General features: G+C 44.8%; 1 protein-coding gene across 1 annotated transcript; it reads left to right on the top strand.

Moving 5' to 3' along the window:
• Positions 1 to 16,197: 16,197 nt before the first annotated feature.
• Positions 16,198 to 16,527, top strand: LOC101761808. The gene has a single exon (XM_004974567.1). It carries the CDS (start codon positions 16,198 to 16,200, stop codon positions 16,525 to 16,527), a length of 330 nt encoding a protein of 109 aa, XP_004974624.1.
• The last annotated feature ends 248 nt before the right edge of the window (positions 16,528 to 16,775 follow it).

The raw sequence follows: 16,775 nt of genomic DNA, 5'->3' as shown, positions 1-16,775 counted from the left end.
GAAAGCAAACCCTGGAGCATAACCCAGTTTTTCTAAATTTATGCACTACTTATGCTAGTTATGTTTGTGCATTAAGTTTATAAGAGTTGCTTGAAACCCTAGTTGCATGCCCCTAGGTACCTATGTGCTGAATACTAGTATGTTAAGACGAGTAGTTATAATGCTAAATAGGAACTCGGTAAAAGTCAAGCAATTTCCTGTCACTTGCGAGTTATAGGAGTTGCTTGTTTACTTATGTTGGAATCATAAGGATTGACGGGCGGGGCTGGGCTATATGTTCTATTTTGGTGGATTGCTGGATTGCCCCGTCTATCTAGAAGAAAGCTGTTAAGGTCGTAATGTATCGGCATTCGTGGTCAAGTATTTGAAAGTACTAATCTCATACCTAGTATGGAATAGGGAAGCCTATTACCTAATTGAACTAGGACGTGGGCATACTCCCCGCTCTCTCTGGAATGGAGTTCCCCTCATGCATCGTATGGGTACAAGTGCAGTCATGGTACGGCAATGTTCCGGGACCGTGGGGCCTTGTATCCAAGGGAAGTGGGCCCTAGCCACGTGCTTGGGAATTGATGGAGACGGTTGATATGTGTGGACCCGTGGTGGTACGTAATGTCGTGGGATTAGGTTCACATTGCAAGGTTAAGAAACTCGATTTGAATTGTCTACCAGTTTGATACTACTTGATTACTATTCTGCACTGAGTAACAAGTGGAACAGAGAATGATTATTTAATGATCAGGATGCTTGACTAAAATGTTTGCTCAACATGCTTACGAAGAATAGGTGCTTACCTAGAATAATGGTTAATCGACTAGAACCTGATGCTAAAATTTGAAAGTAAGGATCTACTTTAGTTGCATTTGGCAAAACAAACCCCCAGCCAAAAAGCCTTGCATGTCTAGGAGTCGGTGGAGTAGTTGCCACCCGATGGGTAAGTCTAGTTGAGTATTAGTATATTCAGCCTTGCTTGTGGCTTTACTTTCAGGTAGCTTGGATGTTAGTGTTTTGACTGCTAGCATTACTTGGCTTACCTAGCTCCCTCCGGGTTGGACGGTTTAGTGGGATCCCTCCTCAGATGGTGAGGACAGGGGTCATTGATGTCCTCATCGACTTTGTCATGATATCATATATCGACGTTTAGCTTCCGCATATTTTACTTCTTCGTTGTTTGAAACCGTGCAAACTATGTCTGAATTTTGAAAAACTCTGATGTAATAACTGTGAATTATGTTAGTGAGGTCAGAATGTTATCTTTGTAACCACTCACCTTCGTGTGAGCAATGCTTCTTGATCCTGTATATGTGGTTTATCGGATGAAATCCGACGGACGACTAAGTTGACTTATTTAAGGTACATGATCGTGTGTTAGACGACTTAAGTGCACTTTAGCCAGGTTAATTTAGGAGGTTCCTCCACATCACCACAATCTTTACCAACCAAAATTAGATACCTCTCTAGCAATATTAGCTAACTAAATCTAACACCATGCTCCAATTGATTGTATACATGGTACTGAGAACCTCACAATCGATAGCGAGTCACATATCGGAATTGCCACGTAAGCATTGCTCTTGCGTTACCACTACCATACTACACTTGGCGTCTTACACCTAGTCTCCTGCAGCTACGACCAATCAAATTACTCCAATTGCAAGTACATATATCCGTCGTCTATACTTCCTTTCAGTTCAACCCTTGAAGCATCTTCGTGCTTTTTGATCCGTGCTTTAGAAACCCGTACATACATCTCGAATCGATCCGCGCTCTTGCTAATTTGGAAGCACGCAAACTCATCCCATGCAAACCTGCATCCTGAGCTCGCACCGCGTGTTGCCACGCCATAGAGAACAACAACCCTAGCTAGAGAGGTTGTTGTTCTGTGGCATGATGACAAATATTCGACGCAATATCTAACAAACCTGAAGAAACGAAGCCAATAAACAACGCAGAGAGATAGACTTGAAGGTCGAGAGGATAGCAGGGATGGCGAGTGGCAATAAAGCAGCCTGCATTGGTGGCTCTGGTAGCCGCAATATAATGGCTATTCTCCATAGACCTATATTTATTATTAATCTTTGGAGACGGCTACAATTGTGGATCATTTTCCCTCACTGCAATGGCTGCAGAGTTTGGACATGAAATGGATCGATTTTGACCTCCACCATCCATGATTTATCCTGAATTTTGTCCTTGTCGTACATCATTGGCTCACCAACAGCAATTATTATAGCTCCTTTTTGCATTGTCCTTACCCAAATAGCAAATTACAGGCAGGCCGGTCATGGGATTTGGGAACCGGAGGTGAAATTAAGATCATTTTCGGTGGAGAATTTTATTTCACCATTCCTAAGAGTGTCACATCACATAAATGGTTTGAATTGATAAGTGAAATAGGACTTCAAATATACGGTTTTATTTCACTGGATGCAATAGGATGAAATAAAACTCTCTAGCCTCGTGGAAGTTTCAACAGATTTCATAGTTTTGAAAATTATGTATATCTAATTTATCGTGATGAGATCCTTTCTCTTTCTTTATAAATATTTTATCATTTCAGCAAAATTGGTCATGCGACACATTATTTAGGAATGGCCTAAAATCAGAGGCTCTCTTAAATAATAATAACAATATATTAAATGTTACAAAAACTCCTGTGCCATCCATATCCGTTACCACCTTTCAGACTCAAGTACAGTAGTAGCTGAAATAGTTTGCCTCTGACAATTGAGGCGAAATACCTTATGGCCCGCACCTTAAAGTCAATGGAAAATTTTAGCCACCGCATGACCTTGAAATTCAAACAGTGGTGATGGGCTGTTGACAGCTGTAAGCATTTCAAGTTATGAATGGTAAGCGCACGGATAAGTTGTAGCTCTTTCCTCATAGTACTCCCCTAAGGTTTATCAATCCATGGAACTTATAGCACAAGATCTATTTTAACTAGCATTGTTAGTATGGACTTGGTGTTGATGAGTGATCCAGATATAATCTACTAAAGATGCACAGATAGATAATAGATAGAGCAGAGATAACTAATGTAGAGCAACCTAGACTATGCATATATTATAATTCTGAGCATAGATAGCAAAACAACACAGATATAATCTTAGTAAAAATCATCTTTAAATCTACACCTCCGATCCGGCTCCCGAAACCCCTTATCTTACACAAGAAAGATCATGTCATGATCCCCTCTATCAGCATAGGTAGATTAAAGGCACGATCAAGAGAACATGTTATAGTCATTAGTAGATCAGGCATGCAAATCCAATCACCATGACCACAAGAACATCCTAAGCAATCTTTCCAATTAATAGATTGAAAAGCAAGCAAACCCAATAGAGCATAAAACTGTAGAAGGAGATACTTAGATCGCTAAGAATATGAACACATATATTACTTCACTATGAATGATTGTACATCACAAGATCACCACCGGGATCCTACCTTGATTTTGATGACTCCTAGCTCCAGAACTCTGACGTGATCACCTTGTAATCTCCCTCATAGGGTGATTGCGCCGGGAGAGGCTCGCCTACGCTAACCCCTGGCAACTGCACGATCCTCGCTCTCCGAAGTAGTGTCCCTCAAGCTCCTTCTGCTTCTCTGCTGCTTCACGTCGACTACGTCATGTCCAATCTGTGGGCTTGGTGGTTTTTGGCGGTATTTATAGTCCAGAGGGTGCGTGGAAAAAATTGGAAGGCGAGGGGGCGAAGGAAACCCCCAGGCCAATTGACCTAGGAGGGTGCCTTCCTTTTGCCCTCTCGCATCCTGCTTCGTCTCCAAGTCTTCTCAGGTGCTCAGGAATCTTCTTTTCACTTGCATGTTGCCCTGGCATGTCGGTAGCTTCAGGATGAGATTGATCTTCAATGACTTTCCAAATCTCCGCTTGATCTTCTTCGATTTCTCTTTGATCCCGAGCTGGTCCTTGCCATATCTTTCTAAACATAGCCCCTAAGTAACTTTGGAGGTTTGGTTGCCAAAGATGAGCACCAGAGGATTCCAGAGGGTGCCAAGCCGATCGTCCTGAGCTCCTCTAGGCCGATCGGCCTAGCCCCTTCCTAGGCCCTATGACCTTCATCTCCGTCTGGTTCGATGCTCATTCAGTGCTTTATCCAAAAAATATGCTTTTAGGCCTAATTTCCTACAAAAACACAACATCCTCCAAAATACGTTGCATGTGTGAAAATAGCCGGTTTATTAGGTGTGATCAATAGTTTAGGTATTCAATTCATGTCATTATTGAAGATAAACAGGGCTAAAAATATGTTAATAACGAGCGTCAACACACTGGTGGAGAACTCACCTATTATCCCGGTTGGTAGGGTGCAAAGATCTCGAAAATGCATCCGGGATAAACCAACCGGGACAAAAGGGGGGTCTTTTATCCCGGGTCACTCAACCGGGACAAAAGACCCCCTTTTATCCCGGTTGGGTTCACCCACGGCCGGCGCTGCAAAAAAAAAAATCCCGAGCTCCCAGGAGGCCCCCCCACACGCGCAAGTCACAAGTCACAAGTCACAAGTCACAAGTCACGCGATTTTTCACGCGAAATATGCGCGTGCGCGGTTCGTGGGATTCGAACCCACAACCTCCAGCCTCACGCGTAGCTTCCTTGCCATCCCACCTACACACCACATCTAACTATGTAGGGGATACTATCCTTTTGTATTAACTCGTGGGGGACCCTTTTATCCCGGTTGGAAACACCAACCGGGATAAAAGACCCGGTCTTTTATCCCGGTTGGTGTTTCAAACCGGGATAAAATGCCTCTCAGAGTCTTTTTTTCCCACTAGCCTTTGCAACCGGGATAAAAGGTCCCGGTTGGTGAGCCCCCCACCAGTGACCGAGTTTTAGTCCCGGTTGGTGAACCTTTTGTCCCGGGCCAACTTTAAACCGGGACAAAAGGGGTGGATGGAAAGTCATTTCTCTACTAGTGACAAGAACCCACACCCTCTCTTCCGATCCATATCACTTCCCCTCACTTCTGTTCTTTCTCCCTTATCTTTTCCCCTCACTTCTCTTCTCTCTATTACGTATCTCTTTCCCTTCTTCTCTCATCTCTTCTATGAGCATCCCTCCTACTCGTTGTCTCCAAAGCATAGGCGAGGCAAGCAGCCATGGCCAAGATAGCAGCCTCGGTTGTGCAAGCGGGCTCGGCATGGAAGGTGGGTGAAGCAGCATAGCCATCTCTCTTGATGCAGGCCGGCGCACAAGAGAAGATAGCTGCAGTAGGGGTGCATGGCAACCCGGCAAAAGGCCCCAACACAAACAGCAGCAACAGCACAAGAGGTCAAGGTGTGGTGGTGGCTCTATGCAGCTGAAATGAGGCGGGCGGCATGAGAGGCGGCTGTTACGTCGCGGCAGTCCGCCGCAGCAGCCCAGCTTGGGGCCATGTAGGCGGTCAGGGGAGGCAGCCATCGGAGTAGTGCAGTGGCGGTCCCGTCCGTGGCACTCCTGGCACCATTGCCATGAGGTGGGGGCGGTGAGTTAGGTTTAATCCAGGGTTCTTTGAAAAAAACTGCAATAATCACAAGTGGAAACATAAGCCTGCAAGTGTGGTCATTAGTGAGGCTGGTGAAACCTTGCGGTATGGTAGCCTGTCATTCACCAGATTGTTAAGTTGATGCAACGGCTAATATTCGTGTTTGTGGTTATATTTCCTTATTTTCATCTTAGCAGGTCTGAGATACTTGCTCCTTGTTGATGGGGATCGGAGTGCATGTGCGAGTTCTTGGTAGATCTAAAGCTTATTTCACGAATGATAGTGCGATTGAAGAACATGTCCCTAGTAGGGGCAGAGCCAGCTATATTCCTGGTTATTCTCAGGAATACCCTGCAAATCTGTGAACATCTTGTGTATTTATTAGTTATATATATGTTATACCCTGGTTATTAGTTATATTGGTTATTCTCAGCTATGTTTTGCAGTGGACCAAAAATACATTTTCTGATTAAGTTAGCAGCTTAGCGCATCAGTCAAAGCCATGCACACTTTCCCTCCGCTCCATGTTTTGTCTGATGATTGTAATATCGTTGTGAACCATGTGGTTAATGATGACTGTTTGGCAGTCGCGATTTTTATCATATTAATTAATATTGGTTGTATGATGTGGTGATAAGTTCCACTTGAGAACCTCGTTGATGTTTATCTTCACCGGATGCTATTTTAGAATGGATTGCCTAGATGGACAACTATTTAAGAGAGCCATGAAGATGCGTCTTTCACCGCTCGCGCTGTTGCTAGCCATGGATTTGGAAGTAGTGGAATGAGGGGCGACAACGGCCGCCTAGCCCGTTGGTCCATTTTCTTTTGATGTATTCTGAATTGTTTGTTGCAGGGGCTATTATTTCTTCTTCAATTTTTGAGGTATCATCTTAAACTTCATTTATGATGTTCATGCACCGTATAGTTTGCACCATTGCAATCTTGAATGGGATGTTAATTACTGTAGTGCGCTTCTGGTGCCTTTGAAAATTTAGTTTAGTTTCTCGCGAGAATTCCCACGAGTAATACAATTTCCTACACTACTCCACAACACCCTATCACCACCGGCTTCAAACCGTGCATCACCACCGGTTTGGGTTCCCGTTGGATTAGGGTCGGCAGTGATGGGGGCCATCGTCACCGCTGGAGGGGCAACCCGCGGTGATGCCCTTTTCCAAAAACCAAAAAAAAAAAGAAAAGAAAACCACGGTCGTGTACCTTCGTCTCTGCCGCGCCCCTTTGCTTCCGGCAGCCACTGTCGTCCCACCTCAGCTCGCTCGTAGCTCCTCACGCCGACCATGTCTGAGACCCGCCGCGCTGCGCGCTACCCGAGAAATCGGGCCCCACTTTGCTAGATCCAGGGTGCATGGGAGGGGAGGCTCCGTCGTGCCTCCTCCTTGCACGTGGCAACCGCCGCAGCCCTGTGCACTGCCGCTGCTCCTCGCCCCGGCGTCGCTGCTCACTGCCACGAGTGAGGGGCGAGTGAGGAGAGGAGGGGAGGAGCAGCAGGAGAGGGAGGTCCGGTCGGAGCGGGCGAGGAGAGGCCTGACGGAGAGAGGGTGGTCTGACGGGTGCGGGCGAGGTGGGGGCTGGCGAAGAGAGGGAGAGAGGGAGGGGCAGGGACAGAGGGAGCCAGGGGGAAGACAGAGTGAGGGAGGGCGGCAGGGATAGAGGTAGGTCCGGCAGGAGATGGAGAGAAGGAGGAGGTCCGGCTGTAGAGGAAGGGAAGTGGTGAGAAGGAAAGAAGAGGATGTCGGGCTGAGAGACGAGCAAGGCGGAGGGCAAGGCCTCACTCAACTTGAGTCCATAAAACTTTCGGATCCGGCCGATCCTGGCTTCACCGCCGGGTTTTCTCTAGAGCCGGCGGTGAAATGTCTATCTACATTCTTAACCGGCAGTAAAAATATTTTACTGCTAGCTGGTTTAACTCAAACCGGTGGTGATAGCCAGTTGGTTGGTGATAGTAACTTGCTACATAGTAACTTCTGTAGCAGTGCTGGTCTGTCCTCCATTGTGCTAAGGTACTACACAATGTGTCATCAACGATCAAATCTGGTACCAGAAAATTGTGCACTGTCCTATTGGCACTAAACTGCGCACGTGATATGTTGGGTTGTGAAAGATGAGGACAATGGCTGCAAGTTACAGTCATGGCAGGATGAACAGCTGGGAGGAAGTAAGGAGGTGTTTGGATACTATGTGCTAAACTTTAATTGTGTCACATCGGATGTTCGGATACTAACTAGGAGAATTAAACATGAGGTAATTATAAAACTAATTGCAAAACCCCTGGGCTAATTCGCGAGACAAATCTATTAAGCCTAATTAATTCATCATTAGCAAATGGTTACTGTAGCACCGCATTGTCAAATGGACTAATTAGGCTTAATAGATTTGTCTCGCGAATTAGACTCCATCTGTGCAATTAGTTTTGTAATTAGCCTATATTTAATACTCCTAATTAGTATCAAACATCCAATGTGACAGGTGCTAAACTTTAGTAGCCCCTAAATTAGTCTTCTGGATGTGCAAATGTGATCAGATTCCAAAAAGGAAAAATTAGTGCACACAAGTAGACCTAGCTTATCGACGGACAGATCAGCAAAATAATTAGGATGGACATCAGCAAAAATTAGTGCACGCAAGTTAATAAGTAAAGAAAGACAGTTTGCTAGGCGAGACATCGTGTTTCGTGTAGATCAATTTAACTGATGATGGCACACAATGGATATTGGCCTTGGCGTGCTTGGATTCACGCCATAACTGGCCACGCCTCCTGTGGCGGCGCCAAACTTCTGTGGTGGACTTTTTTGGGCGCCACAACTGCGGCGGGAATCTTTGCCGGAAATAACTGATTTTTCTGTTGTTTGACACGCGGCTGCTGAGTTCTGCAGAGGAGTTCGACGCTGCATTTGGTGGAGCCAGATTGACTCGTCATCCTCGATTGCCAGAAAAATAACGGGCACTATGTACCTCGATGGCTTGTGTCTTCGTAGTTGGTAGGATGCTCCGCCTCCACTGTCCACTCACCACCGTTCCGTTTCCTCTTGTCAAGATATAATTCTTAGAGATTTTTATATTATATATGGTTAATACATTAGCCACTAAATGGTTTTTATAGAAGTACCTTTAAAGCATATTCTTTTCCAAAGGGTGCATTTTTGCTTTTAGTATGACCTAATTTTAGATTTGACAACGGATCTTCCATTTCTCAGGTGCATCCCTGATGCACAGGCTCTACCTTAAGCTAGGTTGCATGGGTACGGGTACTTTTGAAAAAAGAAAACCTGTGAAATGAAACTACTGGGAAAAGGCTGCATCTAGAGCTATGCATGGCAGGCAGGACAGTTCGAAGAAGGAAGTTAATGGCCGGGTAAAACTGTTACTGTAGGGAAGTGCAATGACTTTTTTCTGGACGTTTGGATTGAAGTTGCCGCTCACCGAGCTGGTCTTTGGCTGCTGCATGTGTTCGACGTGCAGGACATGCTCATGGACAGTAAGAGTGCGTTTGGTTCGAGGGATGAAGTGGAACGGGATGGGATGATCCCACTTCGTTCCGTGTTTGGTTTGGAGATAGGTGGGACAGGGACATCCCTACGAGGAAAATACCCTTCAGATGCGGGATGCCCCCATCCCACCAAAACGAGCGGACGGGGGCATCCCACTTTGCACCCGTCATGTGTCGTCTGGCGTCGTGCGCTTCGGCGGCGGGAAGGTGGCCACTGGATGGCGGAGGGGCGAGCAGAGGGCGGAGGGGGCAAGCTTGGGTGGCGGGAAGGCGGCGACCAGAGGGCGGAGGGGGCGAGCTTGGGTGGTGGGAAGGCAGCGACCAAAGGGCGGAGGGGGCGAGCCGCCGGCAGAGGGGGAGAGCTTGGGCCAGCTCCGTCACGGCTGGCGTGGATGAGCTCCGCCGCGGCCGGCGGGACCTGGAGCTCTGCCGTTGGTGTGGGTGAGCTCCGCCGCGGCTGGCGCGCGCGAGTTGAGATCCGGCAGGCGGCGCTATGGAGCTCGAGGCTGGTGGGACCCGATTCATGGGCGGCGCGGCTGGGGCAAGCTCCCCCCGGTGACGCAATGGCGCGAGCTCATAGGGTGGTGCAAGGGCAAGCCCTAAGACCGGTGCCACGAGCAGAACGGGGGAGGAGGAAGAAGATGGTCGTTAGTATGATAGGTGAGCCCCACAAATGGTGTCTAACAAAAGGAGAAAACGGTGCTTGTCCCGTCTATTGCAATCTCTCCAACCAAATAAAAAATTAGGACGGACCCATCCCATTCAACCAAACACAAGATGGGACGATCCCATCCTAAAAAATAGGGACTGATAATCCCGACCCGTGTTGTCTCCAAACCAAACACATGCTATGGGTGCGGTACTATCCACTGTGAATCTTTTATGGCAATTTGCACTGTCCTATTGACACTGAACTGCGCTCTGCCTGCCAATGTTGCCATTGAGATTAATTTTTTTGAAAAATCATCGTTTGAGATTGATATCACTACTGGAAACCTCGGCTTTAGTCCCGGTTGGTAGGGGCCAAATTTCTCTAAAAACCATCTTGATATAGTTTTCAAGATGAAAGGGAGGTCTTTAGTCCCGAGTCATTCAACTGTGACAAATCACCCTTTAGTCCCGGTTGGCTTTTTCAACTGGGACTTGGCGCCTGTAATTTCATGCATCACATACCCCTTTAGTTACCCTTTAGTAGTTAACACTTTTTTATAATGAAATCAAACTAGTATTTATACAAATCAAACTAGTATTTATACAATTACTATATACACAATTCTTAGTATACTATACAATTCTTAGCATACTATACAAATCTTAGCATATTATACAAATCAAACTAGTATTTATACAGTTAGTACATATATACAAAAATTTGTCCCGGTCATTCCTAGGATCTTCCCGTCGAGGTGTTGCTTGGTGCGTCTAATTTTTGTCCGTTGTAATAAAATTCTCCTTGTGGATTTACCACCTCGTCCACCAGGAATCCCATGAGACTTTCACATATTGCCCCTATTTTTTCCTTCTCCAAGAGTTTTAGTTGAATATTATACATCTGTAATTTGGAAATACGTGAATGTTACATGAATAATTAAATATAAGGAGCTAGAATAGTAATTTGGAAATACATCTGTAATTTGAAAATAATTAACTATTAATAGTTTTATTTTACGTACTTTCATCACATGCGGCGTCGTCCAGCCCTTGGGTCCCACAAAACTGTACATGTGCTCACAGACGTAGTAGCCACATAGATTATTCCCAGGTTCCTATCTTAAACACTTCAGTGGGGAAAAAAACAAGTTATGAAATATTCGTTCTATAGAATGTACAAAATGTGCAAACTTCATACATACTAGGAAGTCTATATTTCATGTAAGTTTTTCTTTGAATGGACATTTGTATTTCTTGAGGAATTATTTCCATGTGCTGCGGATTAAAATAATGAATGATACAGTATTAGGTGAAAATTTAAGAAATAAGCTTTTGCATAGAGATAAAGATCCATAATTATTGCAAGTTTATCATGTCTTGAATGTCTTGGTAGTCCGTCGGATTTTTCCCTAACGAATCGAAGACAGTGACGTGGCTTCTATCAGGCTCAATTATTAGGAGGATCCAGTGGAAACTGCGTACGTAAATGTTGATATTAGAACTAACTAACGTTAATCAGGTAAGGAAAAAAAACGAAAATAGATGGTATACCCACACTTACTCAAAGTTGTATGGCAGTAATATGTAACTTTTGTAATATAGTTTGTTTAGGAAATTGTATAGTTTCACCAACATTTTCTCTAGCTGATCCTGTATCTGGTTTTGGTTAACTAGGGATGGATCCATGAAGCCAACATGGAACTACGCTTCTCGTTGGCACGTCTGAATTAGCATCGTATATAAAATGAAAGAAAAAGTTAGTAGGGCAACTCATGCACAAAAAATAATGATGAGAGAGACGTCAAGAGCATCCTGATGGTACACTTCGTATATATCCTTGAATTCCAGCCACAGGACTTTCTCTCCTTCGTCGAAAAAATCTATCAGTTCTACCTTAAGGCTGAACATTTCCCTATCGATTACAGACAGCTTCATGTACCATTCGTGGAATAATCGACAGACTGCTTCATGTACCATTCGTGGAATTCGTATATCTTCGTGGATAGTTTCCGTACCAACTCAGGCCTTACCAAAGACTTGCCTAGCTCAAAGGTCCATTTTGGTACAGCTGGCTGTGCAGCTGGCATCTCAACTTGCCCTAGACATTCCGAAAGGGACATTCCTGTTTCTTGCATGAATTTCACTACTTGTGCTTGTTGATCCAAGGGCATTGCTACTATCGTTTTAGCTTTATGTGTAGAGAATAGCGTAAGCACGTTCTGTTAACTAGGATTGGAGGAACAGAGGTGGTACATCCATTGTCGATCCATCTGCATCATATTACGTGAAAAATGAACATAGGGTTTCTTATAGGATTATTATTTATAATTTAGTTCAAGCATTAAACATGAGATAAATAAATTGTTGGTCAAAGAAATATAATTATTAATTGTTAAATTATAGTGACACGAAAAAATGTAGCAATGACCAAATTCTATTTTCTCACACCTACAATTTATTTATCTTAATTTTATTGCAATGACTAAATATTAAAAATACATTTACTCTAATTTTTTTCTCATACATAATATTGAAATCCTCTCCATTCTCCCTCACATTTACTCTCCATTCTCCCTCACATTCTAGCTCAAAATACTCTCCATTTTCTCCTTCACATTCTCCCACACATCAAGTTATTTTAACAAACACAAATTGTATATAACAAGCATTCTATCACATTCTAGCTCAAAAACATGTATAAATAAACATCCTCTCCATTCTACCTCATTATAAAAAACTATTTTTTCTCCCTCGCTAAAACATAAAATAAAGCATAATAAAAATAAATGAAAGGAGGATGAAGTAACTAACCTTCACAACACTTTGGATGAGTGAAATCTCCATGGAAATGAGGAAAAAAAATTCGGGCAGCACCTCCCTAGAGTTGCTTCGTCGCGATGGAGAAAGGAGGATGAAGCTCTCTGGCGGAGTGGAGTGGCTCGGGCTGGAGGAGGAAGAAGAGGTCTCTGTCTTGCGATTTTATAGGGGAGGAGATTTTGTCCCGATTAGAAATTCCAACCGGGATAAAAACAAATGCCTTTTGTCTTGGTTGGGAGTTTACTCCCGGTTGGAAACTCCAACCGGGACAAAAGCCTCCCCCTTTTTGTCCCGGATGGAATTACCAACTGGGTGTAACACTTCAACTGAGATAAAAGGGTGAGGCTTTTGTCCCGGTTGGAGCTTCCAACGGGGACAAAAGCGGGCTGCCGTCAATGGCAAAAAACTAGCCGTTACAACCGGGACTAAGGGGGGGGGGGTTTAGTCCCGATTGGTATTGGTATTTACAACCGGGACTAAAGCTTACCCCCCCACCAATTCAGCCTACCTTGGCGTGCCACCTTTAGTCACGGGCCAACTTTAAACCAGGACAAAAGGGGGTGGATGGAAGGTAAGTTCTCTACTAGTGTATGCCCTACGAGTAGTAGCTGAACAATGAACAAGTGTATGCCCTATGACTACCTACGCCGATTCTTTGAAAATAAGGCTACAATGGTCGACATTTCAGAAGCAGACATCATCGAGTGCTTTCAAAATGGCCTCTATGATCGTCGAACATACCAAGAATTTAGCAGACATCGACCGGCCACCGTCAAAGATGTTAAAATCATGGTGCAAGAATGGTCTGATGAAGAAGACAAAGAGCATGAGAGATTCGGCTCTCACCGCAACCGCAGCCGCGACAACAATAACAACAATCATGAACAAGATAGAAACCGCAACAATGACACTCGAAACAACTACTCGGGTAATCAGAACCGCAAGCACAAACTGGACAACACTGTTGCAGCTATGTACAACTTAGGCAAGAAAGGGTCATACAAACGCAATGATGGGCCCTCCTTCACCGAGTTACTCAAGATGCAATGCCCATGGCATCTAAACAGCAAACACTCGGTGATTGATTGCTACAGCATGCGCCGAGTAATGCAAGAACTACCCGCACCACCCCTTCCTAAAGACATTTGTCAGAAGAAGGACAAAGGTAAAGGCAAGGTCAACGAAGCTGACGAAGGCGAAGGCGAGTTCCAAACTGCCTCTAAGACGGTCAACGTCATTTTTGGTGGAGTCTTGGGTACCGCGTCCAAGCGGTCCAATAAGCTAGTACTCAGTGAGATTATGGCTATCGAGCCAGCAGCTCCTACACCACTCAAATGGTCTGAGGTACCCATAACTTTCAGCAGAAAGGACCATGGACAAGTTTCTTTGAACCAAGTTGATTCCCTTTAGTATTCGATCCTATTGTCGCAGGCTCAAGACTTACAAAAGTACTCATCGATGGCGGAAGCGGACTCAACGTCATTTTTTCCAAGACACTAAGGAAAATGTGCCTCGACATCATAGACATGCTTACTCCAACAAACTCACCATTTTACAGAATTGTCTCGGGCAATGCTGCCATACCTTTAGGACAAGTTGTCCTACCATTTACTATCGGCACCAACAAACATTACCAAACCGAGGACATCAAGTTTGAGGTTGCCGACTTCGAAACTTCTTACCACGCCATACTCGGAAGACTAGCCCTTGCTAAGTTTATGGCTATACCACACTACATCTACCTGGTACTCAAGAAGCCAGGACCTAAGGGCGAGCTAACACTACGTGGAGACTTAAGGCGTTCGTACTAGTGCGACACGAAAGCTGTGGAAAATGTGGCAACTTCTCAAGCACCCAATCCCATGCAACAAGTTTTCACAGCATCAAAGAAACTCAGCCCCAGAGAACTCGAGCTCCCAGAAAACAAGTCGGGATCAACTAAGATGAAACCAGCAAGTGAGAAGGACTTCAAAACTGTCGATCTTCAGACTGGTGACTCATCCAAGACAGCCTTGATTGGAACAGGGCTAGACCTTAAATAGGAAAGCGCGCTCGTTAGTTTTCTTCGGGCTAACCACGACATCTTTGCTTGGAAGCCAGCTGACATGCCCGATGTGTCCAAGGAGCTGATTGAGCATTCATTAAACATCAACCCCAAAGCTACCCCAAAAAGACAACGACTACGAAGGTTCGCCCAAAACAGAAGAGATGCAATCAAAAAAGAGCTGGCCAAACTACTCGCAGTAGAGTTTATCAAACAAGTTTTCCACCCTGATTGGCTAGCCAACCCTGTACTCGTTCGCAAAAAGAACAATGAGTGGAGGATGTGCATCGACTACACACCTCAACAAGCATTGCCCAAAGGACCCCTTTGGACTACCCAAGATCGACCAAGTAGTCGACTCCACAGCTGGGTGTGCTTTGCTTTGTTTTCTCGACTGCTACTCAGGCTATCATCAAATAGCCCTCAAATAAGAAGATTAAGCCAAAACAACTTTCATCACCCCATTTGGAGCATTTTGTTACAAAACAATCTCTTTCAGGCTAAAAAACGTAGGTGCAACCTATCAACGAGCCATCCAGATGTGTTTTGAGAACCAACTACACCGCGATGTAGAAGCTTACGTAGACGATGTAGTCGTCAAAACAAGAAATCTAGATGATCTAGTCGCAGACTTAGAAAAAACCTTCTCAAGTCTACGAGTGTTCCGGTGGAAACTCAACCCTACAAAATGCGTTTTCGGAGTACCTTTGGGAAAATTACTCGGATTCATCATCAGCCACCGTGGCATTGAGGCCAACCCGGAGAAAATCTCTGCCATCACAAATATGCAAGCTCTAGTTGGCATCAAGGATGTGCAGAAGCTTACAGGCTGCATGGCAGTCCTCAATTGTTTCATCTCAAGACTTGAAGAACGCGGACTACCCTTCTTCAAGCTACTCAAACGACAAGACAAGTTTCAATGGACAGAGGAGGCAGACAAAGCCTTGACACAGCTCAAGGATTTCCTGTCAAAACCACCAATCCTCACAGCTCCGTCTCCAAATGAGGACTTGCTCTATACATAGCTGCTGCTACTCATGTTGTCAGCATAGTAGTAGTAGTTGAAAGGTCTGAACCAGGCCACATCTACAAAGTCTAGAGACCCGTGTACTTCGTCAGTGAAGTACTCTCAGACTCAAAACTCGGTACCCAATGGTGCAGAAGCTACTTTACGCAATCCTGCTTACCTCACGGAAACTACAACACTACTTTCAAGAACACAGTATATCCATCATCACCAACTTCCTGCTCGGCGAAATCCTTCATAATAGGGATGCAATGGGTAGAATCTCCAAGTGGGCGGTAGAATTCGAAGCTCTATCTCTAGACTTCAAACCCAGAATAGCTACCAAATCCCAAGCTCTAGTCGACTTCATGGCGGAGTGGAGGGAAAACCAAGTACCAACACCAGTTGAAAGGCCAAAGCATTGGGTTATGTACTTCGACGATTCCCTGAAACTTGAAGGTGTTGGTGCAGGAGTACTCTTGATCTCTCCAAAAGGCGAACAACTCAAATAGTTCTCTAGATCTTTTGGGAAGTCTCAAACAATGAAGCCGAGTACGAAGCACTCCTACATGGCCTTCGTCTCGCAATATCACTCGATATCAAATGACTGCTAGTATATGGTGACTCACTAATCATCATCAACCAAGTCAATGATGAGTGGGATCGCAACAAGGAAAACATGGACGCCTACTGCAAGGAAGTCCACAAGCTAGAGAATAAGTTCTCAGGATTGGAGTTTCACCATGTCATCCACAACAACAACGTAGCTACTGATGTGCTATCAAAAATGGGTTCAACTCGTGCAGAAGTTCTAGCCGGCATTTTGGCACACGAGCTTCGCAAGCCCTCCATACCAGAACAAGCTACTCCAGCAATTACCAACACCAAACCTCCAGAACCCAACCGAGAGATCATGATGATCGAAGTTGACTGGGGATCACCATTCATCTACTACGTCAAAGAACAAAATCTACCATCTGACAAAAACCAAGCTGAACAAGTCTCGTGACGAGGAAAGAGCTATGTTCTAGTTGGAGACAAGCTCTATAGAAGGAGCGCATCTTCAAGAATACTCATGAAATGCATCACCCAAGAAGAAGGTAAAGAAATCATGAAAGAAATACACAAAGGAATATGTGGGAACCATGTCTCTTCGCGAATGATCGTAGGCAAAGCCTTCAGAGCAGACTTCTACTAGCCCATGGCACTGACCGACGCAAAACAACTAGTCCACAGATGTCAAGGCTGCCAATTCTT

The sequence above is a fragment of the Setaria italica genome, chromosome VI, assembly GCF_000263155.2.
Source record: "Setaria italica strain Yugu1 chromosome VI, Setaria_italica_v2.0, whole genome shotgun sequence".
Classification (NCBI taxonomy): domain Eukaryota; kingdom Viridiplantae; phylum Streptophyta; class Magnoliopsida; order Poales; family Poaceae; genus Setaria; species Setaria italica.
This window is presented reverse-complemented; position numbering and strand designations above follow the sequence as displayed.